General features: G+C 39.0%; 1 protein-coding gene across 1 annotated transcript in view; it reads left to right on the forward strand.

Annotated features, from left to right (window-relative positions):
- CAP2 (cyclase associated actin cytoskeleton regulatory protein 2) overlaps positions 1-17835 on the forward strand; it is a 136242-nt gene that overhangs the window by 23080 nt on the left and 95327 nt on the right. Inside the window, exons 2-3 of the mRNA XM_006072506.4 lie at positions 299-420; positions 4371-4471. Of these exons, the coding sequence (XP_006072568.1) occupies positions 300-420; positions 4371-4471 (222 nt within the window). The 5' untranslated portion in view covers position 299. The remainder of the gene's footprint in view (positions 1-298; positions 421-4370; positions 4472-17835) is intronic.

A 17835-nucleotide genomic window follows, 5' to 3' on the forward strand; every position in this document is an offset into this window, starting at 1 on the left:
TTTGTGTATTGCAATATGGTTCTTATAAACATCCCTGAATTGAATAGAAAATAAGATGAGCTCAATGTAATTAGTTTTTATTCTGCTGTAGGTTTTATGTTTTTTGAATTTCACCTATTTCCCTGACATAAAAAAATAAATAAATAAATAAAAATAAAAATATTCTCGAGGTAATTAAAGCCATAGCCATTCCGAATAATTTTTATTTTCCTTCTCGCTGCTGTTAAGTTTAATGGTGTCAGCTTGCTAATCCTCCCTGATGCTCACATGGCCTCCATTTGTGCCGGCATTTTCCTAGGATGGCAGAGATGCAGGGGCTCATGGAAAGACTGGAGCGGGCTGTCGGCCGACTGGAGTTGCTGTCTGCAGGGTCACACAGGCCTCCTGGGGACTGCGGGGAAATTAACGGTGTCAACGGAGGTAGGACTACACAGTTGTCATTACTGGTCTCTTTGTGGGTCACTTAACTTTGTTCCCATCATTGAGTTTTCATGAAACATTTCTATGAACTTTAACTCCTCCATTTCTTCCTTTCTATGTGACCATGACGTTAACCAGATGCAAGCGATCCCCACCAAAAAGAAAAAGAAAGTCTCAATCCACAGTCCACAAAAATTACCTCTATCTGTGCCTGTTAACAGCACAATGCTTGAGCTGAATGTCATTATTCTTTCATCTTAGTGTTTATACTGCCCTTCCACATTCAGTGACTAAATATATTATCTAAGTCATTATCAAAAAGAAGCTAATGTTCTCTATTAGACTGTAAATTGGAAGAAATTATCATTCTGTGCATTTTAATTTTAAAGAGAACAAGTCATTAAGTGTAAGAACTACAGTTTTGAAGGAAGAGAATCTGATGTGAAACCAAATATTATTTCGAGGTAGCATGATCACATCACATTGCTTTATGTTTACCATTCCTCATCAAATATGTTTTTAAAATTATATGCTAATGCCACACATTTTTAAAAAGAGTTAAAAAATTATGTGATCAAACATATAAAAAGTTAACTACTTCTTTAAAAAGATACTATGCATGGCCAACTCTGTTATCTACAGTAATTCTTCCAAATTCTTTTTGTCTAAGGTTGCAGATTTAGCAAATAAGAATACAAGACACCCAGTTAAATTTGCATTTCAGACAAACTACCTTTTTTTGGTCGAAGTGTATTCTGAATACTGCATGGGATATACTGCATGATACATACTTCCTCTTAAAATTTATTCTGTGTTTATTTGAAATTCAAATATAAATGGACAATCTGTATTTAATCTGGCAACTCTATTCTTGTCTTACACCCATTGCTTCCGTATCTGACCCATTTTGAATTTTGTCAGTCTTTTGGGGCTTGAGAAAAGCCTTGGGGAAGAGGGGGCTTCAGAAAAAAAGGCTTTCACTGGGCAAGATCCACATTGGTGCTTCTAGAATTTCAGGCGTATTTGGAGCTGTGCCTTGCATTACATGCCCTGGGACAGAAATTACTGTGTGAACACAAATGCACAGGCTGGGTTTTTCCCCCTCCCTACCCCTCAGACATAATGAAAATTAAAATGCCCTGAATGAATTGAAAGGGGATGTTGTTTAAGGGAAAGCTGCCAGGGGCCTGTAAGTTTTTTCCGCATCAAATGAGACACATCTATGATTTCATTTTAAGCTTCTTTTTGTTAACTATACAGTTGGAATATGAGATTCAATAGACTTTATTTGTAAGGAAATATTTTCATGTTCTTCTTCAGTAACTTTGTTTCCTTATGCTTTTGGCATCAGGTGATCAAAAGACATTTCTGAGATTGCTGCCCACAAATATAAAGCCTGTGAATACATAAAATAAACTCCAACTCCCAGGAGGCTGTGTAGTGTTGCTGAGTTAAGGAAAAAAGAAACCCCAATAATGCAAACCTCACTTACACAAAGAGGTACTAGACTGCTCTTTGTACTTTCTTCATAGAAGAAGAATTTCCTGGGAAAATTAATAAGCTAAGCAAATTTGGAAGGCATATACTTAAATTACTTAAATATTTAAACACAGTTTCTAGTATAACAAATCATTCCAAACCAGTTATTAAAGTTCTCTTAAAAAAATTAACCAGCAATTTACTATCCTATTGATAGTATGAAATGAAGACAGGTCCTTGGTTAGTAGGATTAGTAAAAGGTCTGAATGATGTCCATCCTTAAAGTCTTTTCTTATCCTGAACAACATCACTTCCACTTCTTCTAAATTAGTCAGCTTTGGTAATTTTCTAAATTTTATTTTTAACAAATCCTTAAAGACAATCTTCTCACCTTCATTTACACCTTCAAATGTAAACACCATCATTACAATAATGTTATAACTAAAGTTAATTTTTTTAATTTAAAAAGAAACTTGTAGAAGGAACCAGTTCATTACAGATCCATATTATGCACAGATCAAAGAACTGCCCTATGAGACTGGTGTTATGTTGTGTTTTATGATGTGTTTTTTGCTTACTTTGACAATCAGGTAAGTTAGGCTCAATTCTTGAAGAAATATTTTCATGCCTGCCAATTGACAAGTACTGTGGTAGATACAGGGGAATCTAAGATGAATTATACACAGTCCTAAATCTTCCAAAATCTTTGGTCTCGATGCATTACTATTCTGGGCCTCAAATGCTTTGATTAAGAGATGCTCAAAGGATGCAGACTGGGGAGAAAGACAGGTCATTAAAGGCTGCCCGGAGGAGGTGTGAGCAGAGCTGAGTGATGAAAGGAAATTGAAAAATATTCCCTTTTATCATTGTCCCTTCTGCTATGTAGAGGCCTCCATCACATTTTAAAACCTTTTCCCACTTTAAACACTAAGCAGAGACCCCTCAGACCTCTTCTACGGCAACAAACAGGTTTATCTGTTTCCAAATGGATCCATGAGGAATCTTTGGGTTTGCACCACTTTTATGTTATAGAAGTTGGTACATAGTGCATTTTAAACTTAGGATGATAACTCAGCTTCAATATCCTGCCTAGAAGTGAGACTTAGAAGTAGGTGCAGAGAACTGTGCACAACTGTTTCCATCACTCTCTGGGCCTGTGGAAAGGGCAACTGGGAACCAGGGGAAAGGAAGGAAATCTATCCTATGCATTTATGAGCTTGGATATTTCTGTCCAGTATAAGAATGGGACTCCTAAGTTTGACTTTGAATCTTATAAGGCTGTACTGCTGAATTTGTCAATATTATCTTTCTCAATATTAGAGATGCAGTCGGGGACTTAGACAAAAGTTTTTTTAATGAAAAATCAGGGAAAGAAATACAGAGCACCCCAGGTTGGGCCATTGCCCCTTTAGCTTTAGAGTAATTTAGCAGATCAGAATTTACTGTGGGTTAGTGCACCGGTCATTTTTACACCCACCCTCAATGTCGCTCTTCCCCTGGGAAGTGAAGGAGGAAGTAAATAAATGTGTGAAATCAACTGTCTTCCTTCTTTGCCCAGCGTTCATTATTACCTTTTAATTGTCCTGAATAATCTTGGTAACTATTGGCAAGGTCATTATAGAACTTGGATAGGTCAGTGTAGAAGTAAGTACACTGGCTTTGGATTCAGAAGGTGTGATCAGTTTTTGGATCTGCCACTTACTTGGTGTATAGCCCTTAACAAGTCATATGCTCTGTTTGCATCTTCATTTCCTCATCGGTCAAAGTGTGGCCGTGCTACCTACATCATGGGTTTGGGGGAGAATCAAGTGAAAGCATGCAGGTGAAAGTACCTACTCAACCAAGTATGTCAGAAAGAGAAAAACGAGTATCGTATATTAATGCATATGTATGAAATCCAGAAAGAAGGTACAGATGAACCTGTTTCCAGGGCAGGAATAGAGACACAGATGTAGAGAATGAACATGTGGCTCCAGGAGCCAGGGAGGAGAGGGTGGGACAAATTGGGAGATTGGGATTGATGAACATACACTACGATGTGTGAAATAATTAGCTGGTGGGAACCTGCTGTCTATAGCACAGAGAGCTCAGCTCTGTGATGACTTAGAAGGGTGAGATTGGGTGGGTGAGAGGGAGGCTCAAGAGGGGGATATATGTGTATATATAGCTGATTTACTTCATTGTACAGCAGAAACCAACACAACATTGTAAAGCAATTATATTCCAATTAAAAGATTTTAAAAAAAGAAAGTACTTATTCAGGAGGACAAAAATAGAGGAAAACAAAAAAATTAGGAAAACACTGCTTTCTTGAGCCATTGAGAAGTGTTTAATAAGTACTGATTGGGTGAATGAATTAGTGAATAGAAAGAAAATGATGTGGATGACATGAGACTTCCCTATTACTTATGGCAAAGCAGTTCTACCTTTCACTAAATTACCAGGGAATAACACAGTGTTCCTTTCTAAAGGTGTGGCACCCTCTGTGGAGGCCTTCGACAAGCTGATGAACAGCATGGTGGCTGAGTTTTTAAAGAAGAGTAGGATCCTGGCTGGTGACGTGGAGACCCATGTGAGTACTTTCCTCTGTTGTACTCTGTGGAAAGATTGACTGCTATTAAAATATTTTTAAAAAAAGGGTCATAACCAGGGCTGGCGAAGGATGGAGGGATTGAGACCCTTGTGTGCTGCTGGTGGGAATGTAAAAGTTGCAGCCCATATGGAAAAGAATATGGCAGTCCTGCAGAACATTAAAAACAGAATTAACGTATGATCCAGCCATTTTACTTATGGATATAGACCCCAAAGAATTGAAAGCAATATCTCAAAGAGATATTTGTATACCCATGTTCGTAGCAGCATTCTTCACAGTAGCCAACATGTGGAAGCAACCCACGTTTCTGTTGACAGATGAATGGATAAACAAAATGTGGTCTGTGCATACAATGGAATATTATTCTTTCATAAAAGAGGAAATTCTCACACAATGAAAAGATGGATGAACCTTGAGGACATTATGCTAAGTAAAATAAGCCTGTCACAGAAAGATACTGTATTGGGGAATTCCCTGGCAGTCCACTGGTTAGGAACTGGCACTCTCACCGGTTGGGGAACTACAGTCCCACAAGCCACGTGACATGGCCAGAAAAAGAAAAAAAGGTACTTATGATTTCATTTATATGAAGTATGTAGAGAAGTCATACTCATAGAAACAAAAAGTAGAATGGTGGTTGCCAGGGGCTAGAGGGAAGGATAAAAACAGGAACTTGTTTAATGGGTATTGTTTTACTTCTGTGATGCAGACTAAACTCCAGAAGAAATTCTGGCAGTCTGACGCATAACAATGTGAATATACTCAACGCTACTGAACTGTATACTTTAGAAATGGTTAATGTGATACATTTTGCATTATGTGTATTTTACCACAGTTGTTTAAACTGCAGCTTGAGGAAAAGCAGAGTTGTAGAATTTGATAATCTCTGGATTGGTAGAGACCAGCCTCCTGGTTTAGACACTTTCTATACATTTTAAAAATCTTTAGCATTTTCCCTGAGGCTAGACATTGTTTGCGTCCTTTTAATGAAAATAAAAGCCAAACCAATTAACAACCTAAAAGAAAAAAAAATTTATTCAGGTACTTTTTATTCATTTGCCTTTGTTTCTTGCAAGGTTGAATTAAAAATCCATCTGCTTATGGATTTCTCAGCAAGAGAGCATCCCGGCAAAACCATTTTCAGTATAGACTCACAGAAAATCTGATTCTTGAATAAAGTTGTGGTTTGCAGTTCAAAAAACAACAACAACACTCTTTTTGCTCCTTCTTCAATTAGACATTATACACAACACTCAACACCGGTCTTCCAGGGGATCTGGTAACTCAGATTATACCCTTGGTTCCAGAATTGTAATTAAATAGGCGTTTATCTCATCACATTTGCAATGTATTTGCTCATCACATCTAAGAGAAATGAAGATCAGTCTCATGGACCTTTTTATTAAATATTCCTGTTGAAATCCTCACAGGCAAAAGAAAGGAAGCTCTGATATGCAGGAGTTCTAGAAAAGTCTGTGTAGTAAGACCTACTTAAGATGTATCACAGAACTCTAGAATTGCTCTGGTTTGTTCTTGAGCTTGATGTCTGTGTTTACAGAAACCTGGTCTGCAGTAACATGGTGGCTGAGCTTCTGATATGTTGACTCATGATCGTACTGAAATCTAACATATAAAATGGAGTATCAGACCCAAGACATTAAAAGAGATTCTTAAATAATTGAAGAACAGTTTACTCTCTTGAAAACTACTATAATAATTATTATAATTAGTATTGTTACCATTATTATTGACATTATATTATATATAATGTGTACTTCTGAGGTACACAGTACATTATAATTCTTATTAGTAATGTCACAAAATTCTATATAGTGTTCTTTTACTGGGGAATAATGAGGCCTGTAAATATGTATATTTAACTTTGCATTTTAAGAAATGTAGGGTTTGCATACTAAGTAATTCTCTTCAAGCTGCATAGTAAACAGTTCCTTTAAATTCTTTGTAGAATGAAGTGAGTTATCAATAAAGTGTAGCTTGATTTATATGAAGTTTTTTCTTCTCCCTGCTCATCAGCCTGAGAACAGCATGACTCAAAGGAAGGAATATTCTCAATAATGAATAGATAATGCTTAAAGAAATTTGTGTTTCTCACTCATTAGTTTTTTAACAAGGAAGGAAGGTGGGGAAAGAAGAAAGGAAAGAAGGGAAGAAAGAGAAGAGAAAGAGAGAAAAACACTTGTCATCTGAAAGTGTAGACTCGGTTTCTATAACACAAAGAAAAGCTCAGGCAGCTTTTGTCCATCTGCCCATGACTTTAATACATTGAACAAGCAGTTTATTTTTTCTCTCTTATAGAACCATGTGTCACTGACATTAAGCTTGCAGCTGCTGCCTCTCTCATAAGCCAGAAGTAGGGGTTGAACTTTGTTCCAAGAACACACCTGTTGCTTAGGGGAAAAAAAAAAACCCACATACCTGATTGTACAGTATGGAAATTTGAGAATGACACAAATGTCCATCACTTTAACTCCTGTCCCTGTATGTAAAAGCTGTTTCATAGACACTAACAATGAAAAAGGGCAGCCGAGCTATGATTTAACGTCTGTCTTGATGTGTTGGCTGCTGGTCGGGCTTAATTTACTGAACAGTCAATAGTCTATTGACAGAACAGACCACAAAAAAAGGGAACTAATAGCTACAATTAGGAAGCTCTGTTGAACCGAAGAACATAGCAGGTTTAGAAAAGATTAGATCTTGTAAAGCCGCCTTGTATGCGGCATAAACTGAAGGGCTTATTTAAATTACCCTTCAACCCAGGAACGCTGACACAGCTTGCACCCTTTTTAAGAGATAAACAAACAATGCACAATTTTATAATAGATGTTTAGGGTAAATATAGTCCTCAATGTCAAAGAAAAGGATCCCCCAGAAACTGGGCCTACAGAATTGTAAGCCCTTGCTCAACAATCATTTATCCTTAAATGGATGAATGTGGTTTGTTTTTTTTTTTAAACAAAGCTGTCCTGTTGTTATTCATGGTATATGGAACTAATCTTAGGTCTGTTTCTAAATGATTTGACCATCATGAAACAACTGCAAATCATATAGCTCTTCCTAACTCAAGCCCTTTTTGGAGATTTATAGAATTTACATATTAATGTTTGTGAAGGTCTGGAACATTTATTTCTTATGATTAAGATGGATACAAAAGCAATATTCTTTTATTAATTGTTCAATAAAAATGAGAGACCCCAATTTGAACAAAAGGGCAATAAAATTCAGCAAAAAAGTATAATACACTACACATGGTAAGATTAAATGGTATTAAACAATATTATAGCTTTGAGTTCCTGGACTTTATAAAGGATGGACCTATTTAGACAGTTATTATAGCTCTACTTTTAATGGGCCATGGTTACTCTTGCAGATGTTCCTAGAACTTGTTACTTACTTAAATCATCTACAGAATGTCTTGTTCATTTTATGCCTTGCTGCTTAGGTAACATGTCCAAAGGGTGTGTAAGTTAAGGATGATCTCTTGTTTGTATTTGGATTTCAAAGCTGGCTCTTACTTTTTATAGCATGACCTTGAGCTAGTCCTTACCCTTCTCAGTAATGAGACTGGACCACATCACTTCCAAGGGCTCTCAGAGCCCCTTTGAGTGACTCACGGGTTGTCTCAGTGTGAAAGCATGAGGGAGTTACTCAGTTGCCAAATGAAGAGCTTGAGATAGAACAGCTTCATCACCAATATAAAGAAAAAAGGAAATCTTGAGCCACGCCAGGGAAAGAATCTCAAACAAGCAAAACAAGCAGAAGGAAACATGTCAGAAAAAGCATACACAGAACACTAAAGATAACATATCATCCTGTTTTATGATAATATAGAAAAAAATCAGACTCCTTCATTTAAAAAGACCTTGAGGGACTTCCCTGGCAGTCCAGGGGCTAAGAAGACTCCATGCTCCGAATGTAGGAGCCCAGGTTCCATCCCCAGTCAGGGAATTAGATCCCACATGCCACAACTAAAGATCCTGCATGCCACAGCTAAGACCTGGTGTGGCCAAATAAATAAATACAAAAAAATAAAAAATGCAAATAAAAATACCTCGCAGCCTCCGTGAGTCTGTCCTTCTTGGTCTTGCTAGTTCTTTCTTCTTCCTTGACATGGACCTATGCCTAGAATAAATAAAGTAAAAATGGCTATATATTTATTTTACTAATTGTATCTGTATTCTTTCTTCAATTTTAGAAAATCTTTATGGGTAGTTTGTACTCAAAAAGAACAACCATTTGCATTTTTGGTGCTTTATAATCTGGGTCTTTGTAGACACCCTCCTGCCCCTACCAAAAAAACAAAAAACAATCAGAAGCACAAGTTTGGTGCCTCCTGAGAAACCTGTATGCAGGTCAAGAAGCAACAGTTAGAACCTGACATGGAACAATGGACTGGTTCCAAATTGGGAAAGGAGTATGTCAAGGTTGTATATTGTCACCCTGCTTATTTAACTTAAGGGCTTCCCTGGTAGCTCAGCTGGTAAGGAATCTGCCTGCAGTGCAGGAAACCCTGTTTTGATTCCTGGGTCAGAAGATCTGCTGGCAAAGGGATAGGCTACCCACTCCAGTATTCTTGGGCTTCCCTGGTAGCTCAACTGGTAAAGAATCTGCCTGGATTGTGAGAGACCTGGGTTCAATCCCTGGGTTGGGAATATCCCCTGGAGAAGGGAACGGCTACCCACTCCAGTATTCTGGCGTGGAGAATTATTTATATGCAGAATACATGATGCGAAATGCCAGGCTGGATGAATCACAAGCTGGAATCAAGATTGATGGGAGAAATGTCAACAATCTCATATATGCAGATGATACCACCCTTATGGCAGAAAGTTAAGAGGAACTAAAGAGCCTTTTGATGAAGGTGAAAGAGGAGAGTGAAAAAGTTGGCTTAAAACTCAACATTCAGAAAACTAATATCATGGCATCTGGTCCCATCACTTCATGGCAAATAGATGGGGAAACAGTGGAAACAGTGGCTGACTTTCTTTTCTTGGGCTCCAAAATCACTGCGGATGGTGACTGCAGCCATGAAATTAAAAGACACTTGCTCCTTGGAAGAAAAGCTGTGACAAACCTAGACAGTGTATTAAAAAGCAGAGACATCACTTTTCCAACAAAGTTCTGTTTAGTGAAAAACCAAAGCTATGGTTTCTCCAGTAGTCATGTTGGATATGAGAACTGGACCATAAAGAAGGCTCAGCACCTTTGAATTGTGGTGCTGGAGAAGACTCCTTGAGAGTCCCTTGGACTGTCTCGCAAGGAGATCAAACCAGTCAATCCTAAAGGAAATCAACCTTGAATATTCACTGGAAGGACTGATAGTTCCCAATATTTTGGCTCCCTGATGTGAAGAGCCCACTCACTGGAAAAGACCTTGGGGAAAGATTAAGGGCAGGAGGAGAAGGGGGCAACAGAGGATGAGATGGTTGGATGGCATCACTGACTCAATGGACATGAGTTTGTGCTAGCTCCGAGAGATAGTGGAGGACAGAGGAGCCTGGCATGCTGCAGTCGGAGGGGTCGCCAAGAGTGAGACACGACAGAGCAACTGAACAACAACTGCAGTGAAACAGCCCGTTCCACACAGATCCAGCCTCCTCAGTCTCCTGCTTGCCTTCAGTCAAGTTGGCCCTCCCATTGACTAGTTTCTTGCTAATAGTTTTAATCTGAACATTTATTTTTATTATAATTAAACATAAGTATACCATGGCAATCTCAATCTCAAAGGATCGTGTGACATCTGTCACATTCTCCAGATGGCAGAGACCAGCCCCCCCCAAAAAATTACTTGTACAAAGGATTCTGCATCTAGGTTTCAAACAGGCTTTATATCAGGGATCTTTTGTCTTACAGTCTTAGCCAGTTACGATAGAATTATTAGAGAAGAAAATACCTTGGAAACCATCCATTCCAATATACATACTCATTTCTTTTTCTTGTCTTTCTGCCTCTCTCCCTCTCTCCATCCCTCCCTCTCTCCCTTCTCTTCTTTATCTCCTAACACCCAGGGACCACTCTCTGAAAGAGAATGTACCTGAAGGTGTTAGTCACTCTGTCATGTCTGACTGTTTGGGATTCCATGGACTGTAGTCCTGTAGGCTCCTCTCTCCATGGGATTTTTAGGCAAGAATACTGGAGTGGATTGCCATTTCCTTCTCCAAGGAATCTTCCTGACCCAGGGATTGAACCTGGGTCTCCTGCATTGCAGGCAGACTCTTTACCATCTGAGCCATCAGGGAAGCCCTACAATATACATCCTCATTTCTCTTTCTTTGTCTTTCTGCCTCCCTCTCTCTCTCCATCCCTCCCTCTCTCTCTTCTCTTCCTTCTTTTCTTCCTCTCTACCTGTCTTTTTCTCTTCCTTTCTTCAAAGAAACTGCAGCCTAGAGAGGTTGGTGATATAGGTGCCAAGTTGTATACAGAACCATGACCCCATGGCAGAGGAGGAATCTGGTCTCCAACATCTCCATCTGTGGTTTGGGAGATGCCTGGCTTAGACCCCCCCAGGGTTAGCTGTGTCTCACTGCCTTTGCAGGCAACTGAATCATAGTACGATGCAGTGGCATGTATCTGCCACCTCTTCTTGTCCTCTGCACTCAATAGCTGGCACCGTTCTCCCTATCAAATGTCCACAATAGGTCAAGAAAAGGGTGGACTTGGGCGCAGCACGTGAGGAGAGGAGTTACAGTGAACATCACCATAACTCACGTCTTTCATGTGTCTCCTCAGAGCAGCACTGAGTGAGGCAGCAGAACAGTGACCTCTAGGACAGATGAACTGTGTCCCTCATGGGTCTTTGCTTCTCCCCAGTCACTAAACCAGCCTGCTCTCAGCCTGGTCATCCCTCACTGTGCTGTTGACACCAAATTGGCAGAATTCAGAAAGATCACAGATCAATCCATCTCTGTTATGATTTCTTTCCAAGAAGGTGGAGAATTTTGACTCAGCACTGAACACATTCTTTGTTTTTAACTTAAGGATGTTTGCTTTTAGAACATCTAATCCCCGTCTCTGCCCTTGAACATCCTAGTTTCATAGCACATTTTAAGCCTAGGGAAGGCTCTTTATCAGGAACTGGCCTTGGAATCTCAACATCTCTTGAAGAGACACCAGGCATCACTAATCGCCAGAATCTCCCTGTTTACTCCACCAAAAATAAATATCTCCGTAATATTTTGCTGAGACAATGAGTTGGGTTCCATGAATCTCTCAGGTTAAGATGAGACCTGTGCTTTTCTTTCTGCTTCTTAAAGGAAACCTGTGGAATACCAGCCCTGATTATTCTCTTCTGGTCTGTGATCACTGGTGTAAGCAAAATGTAAGAACCGAAATATGCAGAGATGTGTTCTGAACATACTCAGACTTCTGTGTGCACATTGCTATATTTAAAATGGATGGGCAGCAAGGTCCTACTCTATAGCACAGGGAACTCTACTCAATGTTATATGGTAGCCTGGATGGGAGGGGAGTTTGGGGGAGAGTGGATACATGTATATGTATGGCTGAGTTGCTCTGTTGTGCTGAAACTCTCACAACATTGTTAAGCAGCTGTACTCCAATATAGAATAAAAAGTTAAAAAAAAAACCCGAAATACCTTTCAGAAGATTGTTTTCCATGTGAGAATTTAATCATGTTACTTAGAACTGCACAATAGAGGTCCTTTTCCTTTCTCTTGCCTTTTTCTTTTTTCCCCCTGTCTTTCCTTCTTCCTAAAACTATGCCAATAATGCGAACATTTATTGTGTTTTCTATCTAGACTTCAGGATAATTTAATTGTTTGCCTGGAGGCTGCTTCAGCGTCTGAAAATTAATACTTTGTCTAAAAGTAATGACCTGATCTCATTTAGATTATCTTATTATTGCTGTTCTAGCAACCATACCCACAAAATACACCACACACACAGACACACACAGAGACATGTCCCTCCACACATGTATATCTACTATTCACCTAAGAATTCCTTATAATACTGTATTAGCTACATATAAGAAAAAACAGCCTTGGTCAAATAGATGGGCATTCTGACCTGAGTCACTCTAATCGTAGTGCATGTGTTTGCAGATTCCTTAGTGTGCATAAGGCAACTTACAAACTATGCTTTTTAACCTGTAGTATATTTTTCCCTTTCCAGTTGTATTTAGAATATGGTTGAAAATTGTAAGTTTTGAAACATGGCAGTTTACACTTTCATAACATATTACAAGCCAATTCTTTTTAATATATAAGATGTTATAGTGCTGTGAAAAAAAAACCAGGGTATTCAGTGAGTTAATAATTTATTACTCTGTGTATGTGTTTGCAATAGAAATACTTTCCTTTTCAGAAAACACTTTGCAAAATAAATATTTTAAATGGTAAGGTACTTGGAATGCTAATAGTTGACTTTCAATGGCTTTGGTTAAAACAACTCAACATACAGAAAAGATGGTATGATTTATCCCTTCAGCCCACCTGTTGAGTGTTGGGGACTAGTTCAAGCTTCCAGAAGTATGCTGTTTTCCTCTTGCCTTCTTAGTGTCCAGCACTTATCCATAGTAAGTGGTTAATAAATGTTTGCCACATGAATAAATGTTTTGCCAAATGAATGAATGAAACCGAATGTGTAAAAGAATCAAATTACTGAATCAGTGGACACATGAATGTACTATGGCTGACAATTTGGATCAAGCGGTATTATAGATGAGGAGTTAAAAGAAAATCAAGGCCAGGTTGTATGTCATGAATTAGCAAGAGAAACATAGATTGTATAGATTTTTATCATGAATGCATACACATGCATACACAAGCCCTGGTTTTATCGTAGCCCTGACAATGTATCTAGTACCCTCTTTATTCTCTTTATTCTCATTCCTCTTTTATAGTTGAGGAAAATGAGCCATTGAAAGACTGGAGCTCTAAGGCAGTTTAAGAAAGCTATGGAATTTGGAAAGATGGTAATGACGACCCTATGCAAGACAGCAGAAGAGACACAGATGTAAAGAAGAGACTTTTGGACTATGTGGGAGAAGGCGAGGGTAGGACAATATGAGAGGATAGCATTGGAACATGTATATTACCATATGTAAAATAGATGACCAGTGCAAATTCGATGCATGAAGCAGGGTACCCAAAGCTTGTGCACTGGGACAACCCAGAGGGATGGGGTGGAGAGGGAATTGATGGGGGTTGAGGATGTTGAGACACATGTACACTCATGGCTGATTCATTTCAATGTATGGCAAAAACTGGAGAAGGCAATGGCAACCCACTCCAGTACTCTTGCCTGGGAAATCCCATGGACAGAGGGGCCTGGTGGGCTACAGTCCATGGGGTCGCTAAGAGTCAGACACAACTGAGCGGCTTCACTTTCACTTTTCACTTTCATGTACTGGAGAAGGAAATGGCAACCCAATCCATTATTCTTGCCTGGAGAATCCCAGGGATGGGAGCCTACTGGGCTGCCGTCTCTGGGGTCACACAGAGTTGGACACTACTGACGTGACTTAGCAGCAGCAGCATGGCAAAAACCACCATAATATTGTAAAGTAATTAGCCTCCAATTAAAATAAATAAGTAAATTTTTTAAAAACTTAAAAGAAAAAAGAAAGCTAGGTGGGAATTCATAAGTAACAGGAAAATCCATCAATATATTGACTTGTACTCCAATAGAAATCCCATGAGCTCTGTCTGTGACAGTATATTTTTGTGAGCCTTACTGTAAGTATTTTAAACTGAAGGTCAGAGTTAGAAAAAGGACAACTCTGGATTTTGTTTGATTTTTCTGTTTGGATTGGGTTTTACTATGTTGCTTTCCCCTCCGATCATTAAAGTGATAGCTATCAGGCAAGAAATAACTTGGGAGTCAGAAGGGCCAGTTGAGAAATTGAATTTTTGTCCAGGACTTCATGGCATCATATTTCTAATAATCAGTTATTCCTGGTTTCAAGAGTCTTTAGTTGTATTTATATAATTTTAAATATCTGGATGAAAAGTGAAAAATTCAGTTGTTGTTGTTTAGTAGCTAAGTCGTGTCCAACCCTTTCATGGCCCCACGACTGTAGCTCACCAGGCTGCTCTTTCCATGGGATTTCCCAGGCAAGAATACTGGAGTGGGTTGCCATTTCCTTCTCCAGGGGATGGATCTTCCTGACCCAGGGATTGAACCTGCATCTCCTTCTTGGCAGGCAGATTCTTTACCACTGAGCCACCTGGGAAGTGAAAAATTCAGTAGATTGTCTCAATATATCCAGTCAGACAGTCCCAAACTTTTAGATGAGGACTCTCAACCCAAAGTTCATCTGTAAGTTAGTTCTTAGAAACTTGGAAAACATTTGCCTATAGACCTAATGTAAGGGATGGGTAGTTCATTTCATATGCAAAGATGCAGAAGAATATTACTCTGTGTGTGGTACACAAACCACTGCCATCCACAGATTCTGCTAATGGTCTGCCGTGAAATGAGTACAGAAATTGTGAGTAAGACATTGAGAACTTTTATAACAATCCAACAGAGTCATTTTAAAGGCTGCTAGGCACCCCACTCCAGTACTCTTGCCTGGAGAATCCCAAGGACGGAGGAGCCTGGTAGGCTGCAGTCCATGGGATCGCTAAGAGTCGGACATGCTTGAGCGACTTCATTTTGACTTTTCACTTTCATGCATTGGAGAAGGAAATGGCAACCCACTCCAGTATTCTTGCCTAGAGAATCCCAGGGATGGGGGAGCCTGGTGGGCTGCCGTCTATGGGATTGCACAGAATCGGACACGACTGAAGCGACTTAGCAGTAGCAAATCTGATAATTTAAGAAACTTGTGCTTTGTGTGTCTTTATTTCATTTTTATAGTAAGGCTCTTTTATTAATATTTCTTTTACAAAACTATAAGTCTGTGAGAGATGAGAAATTAAAAAGAAAGTCTTCACCAAAGGTTTTTTGAGTAGCACCATGTAATGCAGAATGTTGGGGAAGAAATATGACTCAATGACTCTTCCACCATGATTTTAGTTTTAGTTAAATGAAGCAGGAAAACAATAATATTAAATGAAAAACACTAAATGAAAAACACTCATTTATTATGAATGCTGATACCTGGGGGAGTGCGCATTTAATTAGAGAAGGACTTAGCACCAGATAAAGATTTCTGTGCAGATTCTGTGTACTTACATCTGACGATGGACCTGGTTCCTTTCTACTTTTGCTACCATGCATAGGATTTTTCTTTTTCTTTGTGTGAGTATATAATTACTCTCCTTTGATTATCAGAATAAATTCAGAATTGACATGTGGGACCAATAAAAAAGGAGAGAAGAAATTTTTCCAAGGATAACAGAATAGGAATTGAAAGGGTAGAGAGGTGATGTATACACTTACCAAAAGAGTTGCCTTATTGGAAAGTGAAGTCTGTTGGATTCCCTGATGGCTCAGTGGCTAAGACTCCAGGCGCCCAATGCCAGGAACCTGGGTCTAATCCCTGGTCAGGGAACCAGATCCCATATGCCAAAATGAAGAGTTTGCATGGCTCAACTAAAGTTCCCACATGCTGCAAATAAGACCCGGTACAGCCAAATTCATCATAAATAAATAAAAATAAATATTTTAAAAACATTATGATTATATAGTTTGCTTTAAAAATGATGAAATGTTTATATGTATATATATTTTTACGAAAAGAAAGGCTGGAAGGATACTTATTAAATTGCTGAGAGTGGTCATTTTTGGGGGCCAGACTTGCCAAAATCTTTACATTCTAAACATCCATGTCTTTTGAACTTTTGTAACAAGCATGTGTAAACTGTTATCAGAAGAAAAGGAAAGGAAGATTTGGTATTTTAAGAAAAAGATCTTGGAATCGAGGTCTTGCCTGGAAGAAGTTCACTGAGCAGCAAAAGACAAGTGAGAAAACATGGGTACCAAGTAGTGTTGGTCCCACACAGCTTGGCTGCATGCTGGTCAGGAGTGGTCAGGAGTCGTAGACGCCACAGAGTCCATGGGGACCTGGGGATCCAGTGTCCAGCAAGGACTTTGATGGATTGAGTGTTCCATCGCAAGATCTCAGCTGTTGTCAGGTCTGTACGGTTGGTGAATGAACAAAATCTGGTTTGTGGCTAAATTCTATGGTCACCGGAGATCTATTTCATTTCCCTGCCATATTTAAATTTTCTGTATTAGTAAGAGAGGCGAAGGGGAAAGAGAACTAGCGTTTATTGAGGACCTGCTATGTTAAGCACTTCTTACAGCTGCCGATGTATAGCTTTATTTTATCATCAGGAGAACACTTTAAGGTAGGTCACTTCAAGATAAAGAAGCCAGGCGTCAGGAAGGTTGGATAACTTGCTTATAGCCCTGCGTCAATGGGTAGAGTTGGATTCTATCTCAGGCCTATCTGAAGATCTGAAGCTCACGGATTCTCTGCTGTGCCACACCGTTTTCTAAGAATTTCAAATCATTCATTATTTATTGGTAGTTATTGAGCTTCTAGTGTAATAAAGGCCCTTCTGTGTAGGCACTGGGCTTCCCAAGTGGCTCAGTGGTTAAGAATCCTGCTAATGTAGGAGACATGGATTTAATCACTGGGTTGGGAAGATTCCCTTGAGAAGGAAATGGCAACCTGATCTGGTATTCTTGCCTGGGAAATCCCATGGACAGAGGAGCCTGGTGGGCTACAGTCCATGATGTTGCAGAGTTGGACATGACTTGGTGAATAAACAACGTGTAGGCACCCAGGGGCCTAGTCTTCAAGAGCTTATTACCCACTTGGAGACTCAAGGCATACACACATGTATGAAACTTAAATAAGCATACGACTTAAATAGTACAAAGTGAAAGGACAGTGCTTAGCGTCACAGTGCATTCTAGAATAAGGAGTACTTGCTGCCTCTAATTTTTCTGATTCATTGCAGCAGCCAAGTATCCTTTACTTGTATAGACCCCAAAATTCAGCAACCATGCAGTACTTCTGGCTTTGAGAGTCAAAGGATTTAGTTTAAACATGTTGGTAAAATGCTTTCGATTCCTTAAGTGTTAGAAAGGCAAGATAGAGAATTTTGAGAGGGGCCAATTTGCCAAGTGTCTTGTTAGTATGCATTGACTAAATTTGAAAATGAAATTAATTTCAGAGAAGAGTTTTATTCAGATTACAAACTTAATCTGCCTGTCAGAAAAGCAAACAGATTTAAATATACAATAGTGTTTTCTTTTTTTCTATTCTGATGTCTTAGGAAATACTCACTGGTTTTAATTATTTCAGTTGGTTTTTGAAAAGGTCATCTGCTACAATTAATTGTTTAGAAAAGTTTTATATTGGGTTTTTTAAATTACAGTGATTAGTTTTATACTATAGATTTTAC

This window comes from Bubalus bubalis, chromosome 2 (genome assembly GCF_019923935.1).
Source record: "Bubalus bubalis isolate 160015118507 breed Murrah chromosome 2, NDDB_SH_1, whole genome shotgun sequence".
Lineage (NCBI taxonomy): Eukaryota > Metazoa > Chordata > Mammalia > Artiodactyla > Bovidae > Bubalus > Bubalus bubalis.